Raw genomic sequence first — 15993 nt, 5'->3', positions numbered from 1 at the left:
ACAAAAGTCCCATTAGATATCCGAGCTGTCAAGCTGAATAAAGTTCCATTATATATTAATACCAAGCTGTGACAATCTCTCACCCGCTGAGACCGGCCTCTGCTCTCTGACTCGCAGCAGAAAACCTCTGATGGATTTTCACGTTGTGGTAGAAGAAGCAGAGATGTTCTGGAGGCTGTCGGACTGATTGAGATCTTCATTCTGTGTCCATCTAAAGGCACGAAGAGGAGAGTAAATGTTTGATTTAGTGGGCGGCGGTCAGGAAGCTGCCTTGTCAAGCTGAACATGAAAAGCTGTTGAGTTTTTGAGTGAACACGAAGCCCCGCTGACACTTAACGTACGTTTCATTGTTTGTTTTGCTGATTTCTGAATATGAGATCCAAACAGCATCATTATCTGCGATCTGCTCGGCTGCTTTTTATAGTGCTGAAGTGGTAAAGATGTGCTAAACGATGTCGCTGCGTGTGTTTGTGTGTTGGTTCCCGCAGGATATGAAGGTGTGATTACTCACTCCAGCTGGGGAAAGAGGCAGAGCAGGAGGGAGGGAGGACGAGTCCACAAATAGTCGGCACAAAAGAGATTGCACTCTGCTCACTTGTACCTCAGATTGTATATTTTATCTAAACAAATTGTAGTTTATATATCTCCATATATGCCAGCAGGCAGTGGAAGGAGACTGGTTGATTGACTCAGAAGAAGGTCCAAAGTCAAAGCACATCCGCCCACTGACTGGGAAGTCCAGATGTCCCAAATAAATCTAGTCCTGGTTGTTAAAGCAGGCGGACCGGCTGTGTGTGTGGAACCAGTACAGATGGCTCATGGCTGCCTGCTGCACTCCTGCTTTTATTTCATGCATGTAGGAAAATACATTTGAAGGCTCAGGGCCTGTTTAGATGGAGACAATCTGGACAGAAAACGCAAAAGTGGCGTTGTGTTCTCACTTTTTTATTCCGTGTTTAGACGAGCGTCTTTAGGGGAAATCTGCATGCATACAGTGACGCAAAAGTCTGTGAAATTCAATGTTGTATGGAGCCAGGTGGCTAGGTGGTGCTGTGAAGCACTGCCACACAACTCCACACTGCAAAAAAGAGGTGTCTAAAAACAAGATAAAAACACTAAATCTGAGGGAAATTATCTTGCTGCATGGACAGATAATTTCACTTGACAAGATTTCTTAAATTAAGATTATTAAATCTAGAAATAAGCATGCTGAATGCTTAAAATAAGAAATTAACTCTTAAAACAAGATAAATTGCTGCAAGCAGCGGTGAACTGGCCCGAGCAGAGTGCACTGACAATTATTTGTTTCTTACCAAGATAAAAAACCTTTAGATTTAGAAGTGTTTGATAAATTATCTTATTTTAAGAGTTAATTTCTTATTTTAGGTGTTGAACATGCTTATTTCTAGAAGATAATTTCCCTCAGATTTAGTGTTTTTATCTTGTTTTTAGATACCCCTTTTTTGCAGTGCACCAAGAGCTCGTACATCAAAGACTCTTCTCTTCTCTACTTCTCTTCCTGGTAGCACGAAATAGAATAGAAATAGAATGACTGACTGATGGAAACAGTCCAACATGTTTGTTGTCGTTTGCCTGGACTGCACATGGATGTTATGTAAACACGACGAGACACTTTTGCATTTCAAACTCTTTAGATGGAAATGGTGGAGCGTTTTTAAGATTTCCACTCTGGAGGGTGGTTGGAAGAAAGGCACATCTGATAAAATGTAAAAGTGCTCTGAAAACTGTTTGGAAAGTCGTCTGCCGCTCTAAGATCGGCGAGAATCGCTGGTTCATCCGTCTGTGTGTCCACCAAACTGTTTCTTCCATCTGAAAACACCAGGTGCTTCTCAGAAAACGCCCAGCTGGGAGCACTTTGGAGGGGCAGTGTTTTTAGCTTTTCTTGTTGAGTACCTGCCGGTCTTTGTGTCCAGCAGGATTAATTTCTCCTGTGTTGTTGTTGTTTTGTGACGATTGGTCTGTGTGGTATTTCTCCCGTCTGGCTGCTAGACGGTGACATGACGAATAGCTGTTTTAACGTTATCCAACAGTTCAAAAGTTCTGAACTCTCATCCACCTGAAAAAAACAAAAAACACTCAAACACGCAGCAATCAGTGAAGTTAATCTAGAGATGAAATGCAGATTTTTTTCCCTCATTGATTTATTGATAGGTTAAACAGTGGGTCATTTCAGGGGGCCAAGATTTTCTTTGTTTGATTGCAGCCCAACTGGAATCTACTCAACATCAGAATCAGAAATATTGTCTGTCATGACAGAAAATCATCTACATGTGGCTCACAGACAACAACATACAGTGCAAAAAGCAAACTTGGACAATAGACATGCAACATGTGTTCCTAAAAAAACAGAATAAAAATACCTAATGAAGTTAATTCACACAGGATATGTGCAAAGTAGCAAAGTGTCATCTGCAAAACATTTGTTTCCCAAAATACATGATATGAAATCTTCCAAAAATGAAAAAATAATTTCCTTATAAATGCACCGTTTTGTGTTTTGATCTCGAACCAAAAGCTGCATCAGAATCATCAGTCTTTTTTCAAATAAAACTCATAAATGTCCTGAAACAGATCTTTTTATATGCACACACTGTACACAATACAAAACTACATACTAACTAGATTTCCCTTCTTCTCAAACACATTATGGTACAAACACGCAGTTATAGATCATCTGTCTCACCTTAATGGGACGTTACTGTCACACTGGATTATTATTTTCTGTGTATTCATTTATCCAGTTTGTATCTCTGTGCTGCAGGAAAGAATGCCTTTACTCTGTGTGTGTGTGTGTGTGTGTGTGTGTGTGTGTTTGTGTGTCTCTTCTGTTATTGAGGTGAACTTGAGCCAAGCACATACTTTACCGTTCCCCCCGGCGGCTCAGTGACTGACAATAGGCAGCCGGTGTCGGGCAGCTCTCTGCTGTAAATGTGTTTGTGAAGCTGCTGCTGTAAATAAGAAGTGTGTGTCTGCTGTACTGCTGACTCCTGCTGCTGCTGTGATTGAGGAGCACCCTCGGGAGCAGAACAGTGCATTCTGCCAAACTTTAGTTCAGAATCATGTGTGCTGTAAAAGGACCTTTATGAGCACAGGGACTGGACTGACTGTGGCTTCAGGATAGAACCTGCTGGAGCACACAGTCTGTGACAGTTCTGCATCAAAATGTCTTAATACAGCTACACCTTTGATATATTGTTTATCCCAATGTTATTTTTTCCAACCATGTTCAAAACAGAGAAAGAACATGCTCTGTTTCGTTTGGTTCCGTCTTGATGGCGTCATATCTCCTTTACCACCTCTAGTTTCTTTAAGAGTCACCAGACTTTTCATCAAATTTTCCCTTTTTACAACCATAGACTGTATATAAATAATGGACTTCACCGTGACATCACCCATTGGTTTGTGGCCCGTTGGAAGCATCGAGTTCAGCGTTACACTTGTCACCATCTTGTGTCGCCATCTTGTTTCCGATGCGGGGAGCAGACCATATCTGGACTGTGGAGGAACGAGAAGGATCTGATCACTGACTACAGCCTCTCTACACCTCAACCTGACTGAGAGAAGACGCTGCTAATTCATGTTAACATTAACTGGGATGTTAATTTTGGCAAAAAACAAAACAAAATGTATGTTACTTACCTCAGAAAACTGAACAGCGACTCCTTGGAGTGTCTGTTAGTCCAACCAAACGCTGAACAAGACATTTTTAATGAACAAAACGTTCAAATAAACTGTCATTAAGTGAAAATACAGTGAAAGGGTCAAAGTTATGAGACCAAACCGCTAAACGTCCTTTTTTATATCTATAAAACGTTATATATACCGTATATTTATTGACATGTTGCCGTGGATACGCATTGTTCTGCTTCTCTCCTGATGATGGCTTGCCTTGTTAGCCACCTGTCAATCAAAGGTAGCCACGCCAAGCCTTTATCTTCTATTTTCTTCTAAATGGGCCCATTATTTACATCCACGCTGTGGAAATGAAGTTATCTGTGAGTCTTTAATATATATATTTTTAATGAAATTAATTAAAGTGTACTTTTGTGCGTCCCTCAGGATGATCGCTTCTCTCTGAAAAATGTTCCTGCATCATTAATGATCAGAGGCTCATGCTGAATATTAACACGGCCTCTCACAGAGTGAATCAAAGAGCATTAGCTGCTGTGTCCACTGGGCATCTCCTTAAAAACAAATGCTTAACAGATGCCGAGAACTACTGCGGTTACCCTTGTTGTTGCTAGGCAACTAGTGAAAATCAGCTGGAAATATGGCACTCTTTGGCTAAAAGTTGTAGTATCGTTAACCTCAAACGCTGCGTGAGCGCTAAAAACGTGCTGATCACTGAGCAGCGCCAGGACGCTGCGTCAAGACGCTGCTTCAGGGTTCCCAACAGAAGCGACAGAGGAGAAAAGACTTCGTATTATCATTTATAAACAAATGAGTTAAATACCCTCTCACACTGGCTGCAAGTATATATACCCACGTATGAAGTAATTCATCCTGAAAAACCTGGAAAAGTAAACTGAGATCAGACTTGAACGTTGGTACTATCTGAAGTTTAGGTGTAATTTATTTACCTGCAGCAGAAGATGAAGACATTTTCAGTTTCTAACTCATGTGAGTTAAACTGATTTAAACTGAATCTCTGTCCGAGCGCAGGGCTCCACTTCCCTTCTGTAAGTCTCTGGGTGATAGCGTATGAATTATTCAAATCAGACTTCACCTTCACAGCTAATTATTAAGATATTAAATCCAAATTACGGGACATCTCTGGTGTTTCTGTCTTTGTCCTCCAGTTCACATGATGTCAGTAAAGATGCACAAAAATAGATTTGATTCAGAATTGTAGAAAACAAGAAATATGAATCCTATTCTAATATATTTCTCACCAGGACAACGGTGCGTTCACATGCTCTTCATATGGCCTGAAAAGTCACTCTTCTGACTTTGGTGTGTTCATGAGCTTGAAGTCGTAATGTAGAATCAACATCTTTTTTACTCAGAACTTCTTAGAAACACATTGATCGCTGATCCAGTGTATTTGCTTAAAAAAATGAAGAGAAAGGAAACGGGTCAGGTGAGCCATGAAATATGTTCAGCAACTCATTTTTCTGATTATTCTGACAGAACATGAATGCAGCACAAATCATGTTTGTATCCGCCCTGTGATTTTTTTTTTTTTTAAATATGTTTTATTGGTTTTTACAATTTTTATCCCACAGAGATGAAAAATACAGAACATATGCATATTACTTCAATTTACACATACATCTCCAAAGTGTATTGTTTAGCAGATACGTTGATACAGCGAGTTCCCCATTTCCTCCCTGTGATTTAAGTCTTCTTGACGATGTAATGGGCTCTTCCACCGAGCTTCATTAAAAACCAGCCACTCGTTTTCCTGCTAATATTCCTGCACTGATATCCAAACGGGGAACCAAACTGTGTGGACAACTGCAGAGAGAAAGCCATTAAGACCATATGTTGTCTTTTTCTAAAAGGTATCAGCGAGATGCTTAAACTATCTTTTACCTGTTCCTGGACAGTGAAGGTAGAGGTGGAGGGGGAAGTCTGTGTTAGTAAAATGAAAACAATGTTTTTAAAGTTGATGGTCAGAATGAACCTCAGGAGACTGAAGCTGTTACTTGATTTCTACCTGGAGCTGCTGATCCCATCATCAGAAATACAGGGTGTCAATAAAGTCTCTTTACAACTTAAAAAATGTATTACAAAAGCAAATGAATAGACGAATATATATCGAAACCACTGAGGACACAACAAATCTGATTATGATATCTCATCAATTTCCTTTCTAATAACTAGTGCAGTGTCTGGAGGAAGCATGTATTCGTATAGTGGGAGATGCAACATAAGAAGTGAATGAAGCTAAATCTCCGCTTAGCATGCTAATCGCGAATAACAGAATTTGTACATTACATGCAGACCACTACAACGTCTGCAACTCTATAAAACACTTACTTTTCATAAGGTACCACACCATCCAGCACATACACATTGAACATTGATATTCGCTTGAAACTATTCGAATATTATTGGAAAATCGAACCTTGTAGCGCACTTTAAAACTCTGAAAGATAGGTAGGCTAAATAGACTTACAGATGAGACGAGTCAGGGTGGAAATCCAGAGTGAATTGTGTTACTTACCAGGTGTAGGCCTATCACACAATGGGGCGGAGCTCCCCTAAAAGGCGTCCGATCGGAAACAGTGCAATGCCGCAACACGTCCTACGTAAATAATGATATTTTGAAAAATGAATGCAAGAATCTTGAAAATAGAGGATGCACACCTTCGTGCCATGCACATGCCACATACGAAATCTGGTCAGAGAGATATGCCCTAGACACACACACACACACACACACACACACACACACACACACACAGACGCTTCTTGCTTTTATAGATAGATTTTTTTTAAATTGTAAAGCGACTTTGTGGACACCCTGTATGTCTAAATATGGAGTAAGCGAGTCTTGACTGCTGAGGTGGAACAATCTGGCCTTCCATCTTATCTTCATACCCACTTATTATTCCTGGTGGGGGCTGGAGTCTGTCCCAGCATGCACTGGGAGAACAGCAAAGGGAAATTCCAGTCAGTGGTCGATATCAGAGCTGAGCTATTTTCCCATCTTAGTTTCCAAAAAAACAGCTCCTCCTCCACTGCAGCCACAGTTATATAATGATCCGGATGCTTCTGCTGTTTTTCAGAGACTGAAACCGAAACAGACCTCACAGTGAGCTTGTGAATGCATCACCAGGTGATCTCTGGACTCACAGGCTTCCAGATTGCTGCATATGTGTGTTTGCAATTATGTATACATGAACACATATATGCAGGTGTGTCTGTATATACGTGTGGGTACAAATATAATCTTATGTCATGCATACAGCAAGTATAATTAATGTACACTGTAAAAAAAAAATGGCACCTGTGGTTGCCAGAACATTACCGTAAGAAATATGGTGCAACTTTTTCTAATATTACAGTAATATGATATAAGCACTGTTGATTTCATCTTTAAGATTGCCATTTTATTCCATATTTTACCCTAAAAAATAAAAAAGTGTTTCCATCAAAAGAAATGCTGTTCTGCCATATAATTGACATAAAATACTTTATAAAAGCCGCATAAATAAAAAGAATGTACCAATAAATATTAGAGTATATTTTTGTAAGAGATATGGTGTTTAGTACATTTAAAAGTGAGAAAAAGTATTTTTACAAAAAATAAATGCAAAAATCACAGTGATGGCTTGTATATATCTTACAGTGTATTTTACAGTGGAGTAATGTTTTTGGGTTTTTTTAAACTGTAAAAAAAAAAATACTGTTTTGGCTGATATATACATTTACGGTGTTTCATTGTTACTGAAACATAATTAACCCATCTATCATTTTACGGTCTTTTACTGTCATGGTTTAGCAGTTTTTCACCGTAAAATCTACACATTTTTCACAGTGTACTGTACTGTGAGTGTAGTTTTTGGTAAGGACCTTGCACACTAACAATCTCAGAGGACACTGTGCACTTTTGTGTGTGTGTGTGTGTGTGTGTGTGTGTGTAAATTTGTGTGTGTTTATAGTGTCTGCCCCTGCAGAAGAATTTCTGCCTTTCCAGCGTCCTGCCAAGAACTGAATGGACATTTAGCTCCAGTGCCTGCTGCTGAAGGCCTGTAGGGTAGATTAGAGTGCTAATAATAGAACAAGCTATAGGGGAAAGTATGTTTCTGTGTGTGTGTGTGTGTGTGTGTGTGTGTGTGTGTGTGTGTGTGTGTGTGTGTGTGTGTGTGTGTGTGTGTGTGTGTGTATGTGTGTGTGTGTGTGTGTGTGTGTGTGTGTGTGTGTGTGTTTCAGTTAAAGCACCAAACTATTGACCTGCTGTAGTCTAATCTGTGCTGACTTTGTTTTTAGAGACAGGCCGTGTGTTTTAGGGTTCATTAGGCGTCGTGTTTATATGTGCATAAAAAATGTGATTAATTGTTTAGTCTGGTGCGGCAACACCAGACTCATTTGCAAATGTGTATTAGTCCTTGAACCTTTTAGTTCAGGAGACACGTGGCGGCTTGGTCACAAACTTTCTCAAATTACATCAAAACAGTCAGTTAAATATGCTTCTGGAAATATTTGAAGAGAGAAATACCAGCAGTCATCCTATGAGATAAACGGCAGTGATTGGCCCTGTAGAGGAAATCTGTCTTTGGGAGAATGACCAGATGCATCTGTTGAAGCAAATAAAACATGAGCCTGGCATAATGATTGGTTTCCAGATAGATTAGATTACATAGATTACATAGATTGGTTTTCTATGTTTATTTTAAAATTGCCAGAAAAAATTGACAAATGCCAATCAGAAGTTCCCAGTGCTGAGATCTTTAAGGAATCTTTAAGTTGCTTGTTATGTCTACCAAGATTTCCATCTTTCAGCTCAAATTTGCAAACGTTTTGTCTCTGTGCCTTTTTTGATAAATTGTTTTAGCTGCAGACAATAACATGCGTAAAGAAAGGAACATACTACAGCACACCAAAGCTGATTATAGACTGTTCTGGTTCTCGCTGTGGAGAGGAGGGTCTTTGGTTCTACATGGAAGGTCAACAAGAGACTTTCACCAGGGGAATGGGGGTTTGTGTCATAAACAGTGTGACTGAAACATCACTTAACTTCTGTGCATCATGTTTTTTACATAGCTTCTGTGGCTCACGTCACCCTCGTAACTACTTCATTTCCAGCATTTACATCTTTTATTTCCTGTTCGGCCCTAAACCTAGCTCAGTGGTTTTGTAGCCTAAATCCACAGAAACTGCAGCTTTTTCACAGCAGTGAACCGTACATGTATGTATGATGACGTGTGCTATTTTTAGAACTCTCCGGTCTGTACCGTGAACCACAAAACACTCATATGAGTCTATGGGTGGTGCTGACAAACTACCTATTCTGTCATTTATGTTGGAGATCTTGTTGCTGCAGCAGCCTCCTGCAGGGTTGTGTGGAGGCGTGAGTTTATTTGTGCTTCAGAACATAACCACTGGGAAACAATCTGAAAATAACGTTTCATTCCTCTGATTTTGTTTTCGCTTCTCTTCATTCACTCTCTGGCTCCTTAAGTCAGGGAGGAACTACAACCAACAAAGTTATTATCCCCTTAAATTTTGTTAAATTTTCATCCATAATCTGGATAAATCTGACGACGATCCTGAAGTCAGATAATCTGCAAACATTTGTTGTTCACTCACACTTAGATTTTAGACATCACTGCCTCTCCATGTTAGTGTCTTCTGTGTCATAACTCTCTCTACAAAGGCAAATAAAAGTGCAGCTCAAAGAAGAAGGTCAGGAGATGGAGATGGATTTCTCTCGGTCTCCAACTCCTGCAGGTGGACTGAAACTGTAAATGTGAGATCTGTTCAGTGCTTCTCTGCCTGCTGGCCAACACGTGCTGGCGCCGGCTCAGCTCTCTCTTTGAGGATGAATCGGAATAAGCTGGTGAAACAACGAGCTCATTCACTTTAACTGTATTACAGTGTGTGACTATTTGTTGTTTGAGTGCCAGTGGCATGGATAACACAGCACAGACAGGCCTCGTGGTGCCAAAGAATCACGGCTTACTGCTTCTTCACCAGTCGGACAGAGTGTAATCTCTCTCTCTCTCTCTCTCTCTCTCTCTCTCTGTCTCTCTCTCTCTCTCTCTCTCTCTCTTTCCATCAGAAACACAAAGTTGATCTTTTCTACAAGGTTCGTCACGTGATGATGGAGCTGATCGACTTGAGGAGGCAGCTCCTGTCCGGTCACCTGACACAGGACCAGAGCAGAGACGTCAAGAGACACATCACCGTCAGACTGGACTGGGGCAACGAGTGAGGACACACACACACACACACACACACACACACACACACACACACACACACACACATACACACACACACACACACACACACACACACACTGCAAAAATGTGTGTCTAAAAACAAGATAAAAACACAAAATCTGAGGGAAATTTTCTTGCTGCATGGACAGATAATTTCACTTGACAAGATTTCTTAAATTAAGATTATTAAATCTAGAAATAAGCATGTTGGATGCTTAAAATAAGAAATTAACTCAAACTCTCTAACAAGATAAATTAAAGCTGCAAGCGATGAACTTGCCCGAGCAGAGTGCACTGCTAATTGTTTGTTTCTTACCAAGATAAAAAAAAAACATTAGATTTAGAAGTAGATTTAGAAGATAACTTATCTTAAGAGTTAATTTCTTATTTTAAGCGTACAACATGCTTATTTCTAGATAAACAAACCTGATCATCTGCGATATTTCCATTTTAAAATGCATATCTAATCAAGCACTTTTTACACCAGTAGCCCACCAACCACCAGGGGGCGGGGCCGTTTTTCTCCCCTGAAAAAAACCTGGTTGCTGATTGGGTAGAACGCTAAGCAGGATGTGACGTAGTCGACGCGACAACAACAACGCGTAAAAGCTGGCAAAGCAGTGTTGCCAACTTAGCAACTTTGTTGCTATATTTAGCAACTATTTTTCAACGACTGGCGACAAATACAGCGACTTTTTCTGGTGTTATTGGAGTAAGAACGAGTTGACAGTCCTTCTGCAGCAGTCTCTCCAAGCTGCAGAGCCAGAGGGGATGTTAACCCCTTAGCATCCAGTCTGCAAATTGCTAATAGGCTAACAGTTAACTCTGTAGCAGTACAGTGTGTATGTGCTGTTGCTGCAGGAGGTGTTCACTTAGCGATCTCTGTTTGTTTACAACAAGCACCGGACACTAAAAACGGTTCCTATTGTTTGTTTTAAAGTAGTGCAATAAAAATAAAGATGTTTTCCCTAACATGATGAATAATCTTGATTAATAATCGTGATTACAATATTGATCAAAATAATCGTGTAGCCCTAGGGTAATGTGCTCACGCCGTTTCTTTCCAGTCAGCAGGCGGGCGGCTGCATTTTTGGCTGCATCTACCTGTAAGCGGAGCACTGCTGATTGGTCGAGACCAACAAACAAAGAATTACAATAGTCTAGGCATGATGTGATGAATGTATGGATGACTCGCTCAGAATCATTTGTAGGGAGATAAGCCTTTACTTTAGACTTTAGTCGTAGCTTAAACTAAGTTCTGAACCTACCAAATATTTTTTTTCACCTGTTCTCGAGTCTTTACCACAGCAGAGAAATCACACTCAGATAACGGATCAACAGAGTGTTTCTCTTACTTCCCTCTTGGGGCTTCTGTATGATTCAGTGGAACATAGTTAACAGTTTATTGACCTGAGACACGTTCCACTGAAGAAGAACACAGATATGGAGCACATGGAGGTGTTGGTGTTTGAAGATCTGCCCTCTAAATCAGCCGCTCCTCTGACACCTACACAGTGTGATTGGAGGCAGAGGGAGAAAAAACTCAGGGGAGCTCGTCAGAGGGCTGACGGGAAACAAATGAAAAGGAGAGAAATTGCCTGTTGACTCTGGATCAAGTTATTAATGCTGCAGATATGAAAGGTGGGCGGCCCGGGACTGTAACGGGTTATTTAAAACTGCAGTCCGTCTGACTGAGAGCTGCACAAGGAAGGTGAAGAGGACTATTATTATTGTTATTATAGTAATCATAGCAGCAGAGATTGTACTAACGGTAGTTTTCAGGGGTTGTTTTTCATATTTTAGTAGTAATATTTTAGTTTTTGGACACCCATCTCTCTCCATTGACTTTGTATTAAAAGAAGGAGCATCCTTGACGATTTGTCCGCTAGCAAAAAACACAAAATGAAGACAATGCACCACCAACAAGGTAAAGTACCAGAGCTAAGTTTTTATAAAGTACCACACCAAAAAAACTAACTCTAAAGAGAAATAAGTGGATACAGATGTGAGACATCAGCAGTTACGATCCTGAAACTTAGAATATTCAATGTTTATTTAACAACCATGGGATGATACACTAATAAAATGTCAGTTTCTAGCTAAAACTATTATTATTTAAACACATCATTTGATCATTTTACCACTCTATATCTACCAGAGAGGACAAGTTGGCTGTTGTTGGTTAATATTCACTTTTGTCCTCATTAAAGTTCAGTTTTTTCGGTTTGTAAAATTTAAAAAAACTTGGTTCTGGTTGTTTAACTTGTTGGTAGATCATGTCACCACACAGCAGCTTTTAGACATTTTTCTGTTTTTTATATAAAATATATATTGTGTTCCTTCCACCTCCGGAGCCTCTGGAGCCTCATGTTGTTGGTGACACAGAAATAAACATTTCGCTTTACGGTTTCACTGAGAATATTGTGCACCGTGGCTTTAAGACGAAGGTCACAGGTCTGCAGGTGAACGAACAGAAAGTAATCGTCAGGAACAAAAGCCCAGGAGACCACGGCTGAAATGACTTTAATGTACTGTAATGTGTGTGTGTGTGTGTGTGTGTGTGTGTGTGTGTGTTTTATCCATATCAGAAATGGTGTACAAGGTTTGTGAAGGTTATATAAAAGACATTACTAACACTGTCTGTCTCCCTCTCTCTCTCTCTCCCTCTCTCCCTCTCTCCCTCTCTCTCTCCTTCTCTCTGTCTCTCTCAGACACATGGGTCTGGACTTGGTGCCCAGGAAGGAGTTTGAGATGGTGGATGAAGACCAGATAAGCGTGTCAGATCTCTATAAAATGGTAAGAGCTTTATTTGGTGCAGGACGTGAGGGGAACCAGTAATCCCATCGGAGGTGAAGGTATCTCCTGTGAACAGATATGAAACACCCATTAATCCCAGATTACATTGCTATAACGAGTGCAGCGTAAAATACCCACAAAAACATCACAAATTTCATTTTTAATCTGAAGTGATATCACTGTCCGTTCAAACAGAGTTACACCATTAAGAATAAATGGTGGAGGGTTGATTCAAAGCAACTACAAGAAGTTTTTCACCTGGTTAAATCCTGAAGCCTCTATAAGAAAATCAGATGTAGCCTTGGCTGTTCAGTCTTCTTACTGCCTGTCACCGGGTCCGATCCCTGTGAAATCAGGTGCTAAATGTATAACATGCAGACTGTCAGCTCACATTTTGGCGGTGAGTCGTACGTTAGCCAGTTAAAAGGAAGCAGGAGGAGATTTTCCTTCAGAGAAATGTATTTTTTGATGTTATATTTTGTGGTTATGGCTCACACTGAGGCAGGATCAGCAAAGAGAAAAAGAAAGAGAAGAACCAAAACAGCTGAAAGTCTAACACATGAGCTTCCACATGTGCTTTCCTTATGTTCATGACCTTGACCACTCTGACTTGTGCAAAGTTTATCACTTGAGAGGTGTTTCCACATTCCTCTACTGAAGCAGGAGATGTCTGTGCTTTTCACTACAGTCTGAGATTCAAATATACACTGAGGAAACATACATATACACTGTAACATCGCAGCAGATATTATTATATGTTTCACAGCCAATCACATTGTGTCAGATGGTTTGTGTGCAAAAATATTTAAAGTAACTATAGCTGTCAGACAAATGTAGTGGAATCGAAAGTATTTTTTAAATATTTCCCCCTGAGATCTAATGCATTATAGAAGTATAAAGTCATTAGAGACATTACAAGTACTAGAAATAAAAGTAAATACTTAATTTGGTTTAAAAGTATTTTCAACTGTCCAGCAATGAAAAACTGACTTATGCCACCAAGGGAGCTTTTTTTGAAATATGGGTACAATTTATTAAGTTAAATATCATGAAAGTCAGCTGCAGAGATGTTTGAAGAGAGGATGTTGTAATGCATTAGTTATAATAATTATATCTAAGAACCAAGAAAGACACATTTATAGAGAACTGGATAAATGGAGAAAATGTGTCTCAAACTTTTTCTTTTGTGAAAAATAAGCACCAGAAACACTCCAGTGCAACCACTGCTGTGCACGGCTATGTATATTGACACAGATACTTTTTTTTTTTTTTAGAATTACGTTTTTTTTTAATTAATTTTGTATTTATTTATTTATTTATTTATTTATAATCCTTAAAAGGTCTTCAGGTTCTTGTGGTTTAAATATTTGTTAAAGTAGTTTTGTTGATAATGTCTATAAAAGTCAATAATAAGAGTATTACAAATATATATATATATATATGAATTGTATTTTAAATAATTATAAAATTATATATTATATTAATCAGCTATACAAGGATGGCATTTTGTAAAAAATGTTATATTTTAATTGTCTTTTTTATTGTTTATTCTGCTAATTATTTTTACATTTTATTTATTTTATTTTATTCTGTAACTTAGTTCCACTGTGGACATGTGATATATTTAGGCACTAATGTAACCAACTTACAGTGAAAGTTTTTTTAATATTCAGATGTGAAATGTGCCTCCTCATAATATCAATACCAATACCAAACATGGACGTTATTTAACTTTGCTCTATAAGCGCTCTGTGTGTTCTGTGAGTCAGTCCTTCTGTTTTAAGAAACAGTAAATGTAAAGCTACTTAATTTAGGTGTGAGCCGCTGCAGCGTGAGGAGTATTCTCGTCTCTCAGTGATACATGATGTTCTGTCTCTTACATCAGTCCTGCTTTAAATAGCCGAGCTGTACCCGTCAAACACTGTAGTCCTGGTGATTCCCCCTTTGTTCGGTTGCCTAGAGACTGATCTGGAGACAGGATGAGAGAAACGGGAAGAAAGAGAAACGGAGAGATAAAGTGGTGAAGTTGATCGATTGCAGGATGGAAGGTGAAATAAAAAACATCCTGAAGGAGAAAAATAACATCAGAAACATCTTCTGCCCCGCATGTTCTTCACTGGAGTAAATCAGGAAAAAAGGAAATGATGATTCAAATGTTTCCCTGTTGGTAAATAGTTTATTTTCAGATGATTTCCTTGTGTTTCTGTCTCGGTTGTTACATTGAGACCGAGAAAAGGTCAAGATGAAGAAAAAACAAGATCATATTAAACTTCATTGATCCCTGTGGTGGATTTACATTTCTGCTGCAGCAGCAAAATCACTTTCAGCACCAGAGGGAAAAAAAGAGAGTAAAATACAAAGTAAGCAATAAGAAACCTCCAAAAAAATACAATATAAAAACAATCAATCACAAGATAATTCACTATGGATATGAATAAAACTGTTGATCACATTGTAATCATAATGTGGGTTATTAAAAGGAATTTTCTTGCTTGTATTTACATTTATCCAAACATATTCCACCAGATTATACACGTGAAAATGTCAATATGAGTGTATGCATAATATCGTATCCATTAAAATTAAATTGTACAATGAAATAATTTATTTATAGTTTTATTAATAGGATCTACAATAACTATTAGCATATAAATGGGGACTCCTATAACGAGGTATGTCCATAATTTAATGTCCATAATTTTAAAACGTGTATTTGCATGAAGCAGCTGCTCTTGTGCATCGGGGTTAATTTTCTGCTCAGGTTGGAATATTTGCAGATAGTTTAAATCTGACAGCCATTACTTCAATTCATCAAACAGGTTTTCACTTCTCGTTCTCTCGTCGTTCAGCCGCGCAACAGATTTACACAGACAAGCCGGAGTAATGAGACTCCGGGGAGTTAAAGCTTTTACTTCATCTGAGGAGGAGAGGAGAGGAGAGGAGATAAGGAGAGAAAACAAGAGGAGGAAATGAGAAGAGAGGAAACGAGAAGAAGAAACAAAAGGAGACAAGAAGAGGAGAGGAAACAAGGAAAGGAGATGAGACGAGGAGAGGAAATGAGAGTTAACAAGGAGAGTAGAGGAAATGAAACAAACAGAGGAGAAGAAACATGAAGAGAGGAGAGTAAACAGATAGAGAAGAGGGGAGGAGCTGAAAGGAAAGAAAACAAAGAAAGGAAAGGTGGTAAGAGAGAGTGGAGGGAGAGGAAAAGGGGATTCAAAGTGAGAAGAGGAGACAAGAAGAAAGGAGAGGAATAAGGAAATAAGGGGACAAGGATGGTGAA

General features: G+C 39.2%; 1 protein-coding gene across 1 annotated transcript in view; it reads left to right on the top strand.

The window, feature by feature from the left end:
- Positions 1 to 15993, top strand: part of LOC131966009 (dedicator of cytokinesis protein 3-like) — a 223979-nt gene that overhangs the window by 148702 nt on the left and 59284 nt on the right. Inside the window, exons 7-8 of the mRNA XM_059328541.1 lie at positions 9752 to 9900; positions 12626 to 12710. Coding sequence (XP_059184524.1) covers positions 9752 to 9900; positions 12626 to 12710 — 234 coding nt within the window. The remainder of the gene's footprint in view (positions 1 to 9751; positions 9901 to 12625; positions 12711 to 15993) is intronic.

This window comes from Centropristis striata, chromosome 3 (genome assembly GCF_030273125.1).
Source record: "Centropristis striata isolate RG_2023a ecotype Rhode Island chromosome 3, C.striata_1.0, whole genome shotgun sequence".
NCBI classification, from domain to species: Eukaryota; Metazoa; Chordata; class Actinopteri; order Perciformes; family Serranidae; genus Centropristis; species Centropristis striata.
This window is presented reverse-complemented; position numbering and strand designations above follow the sequence as displayed.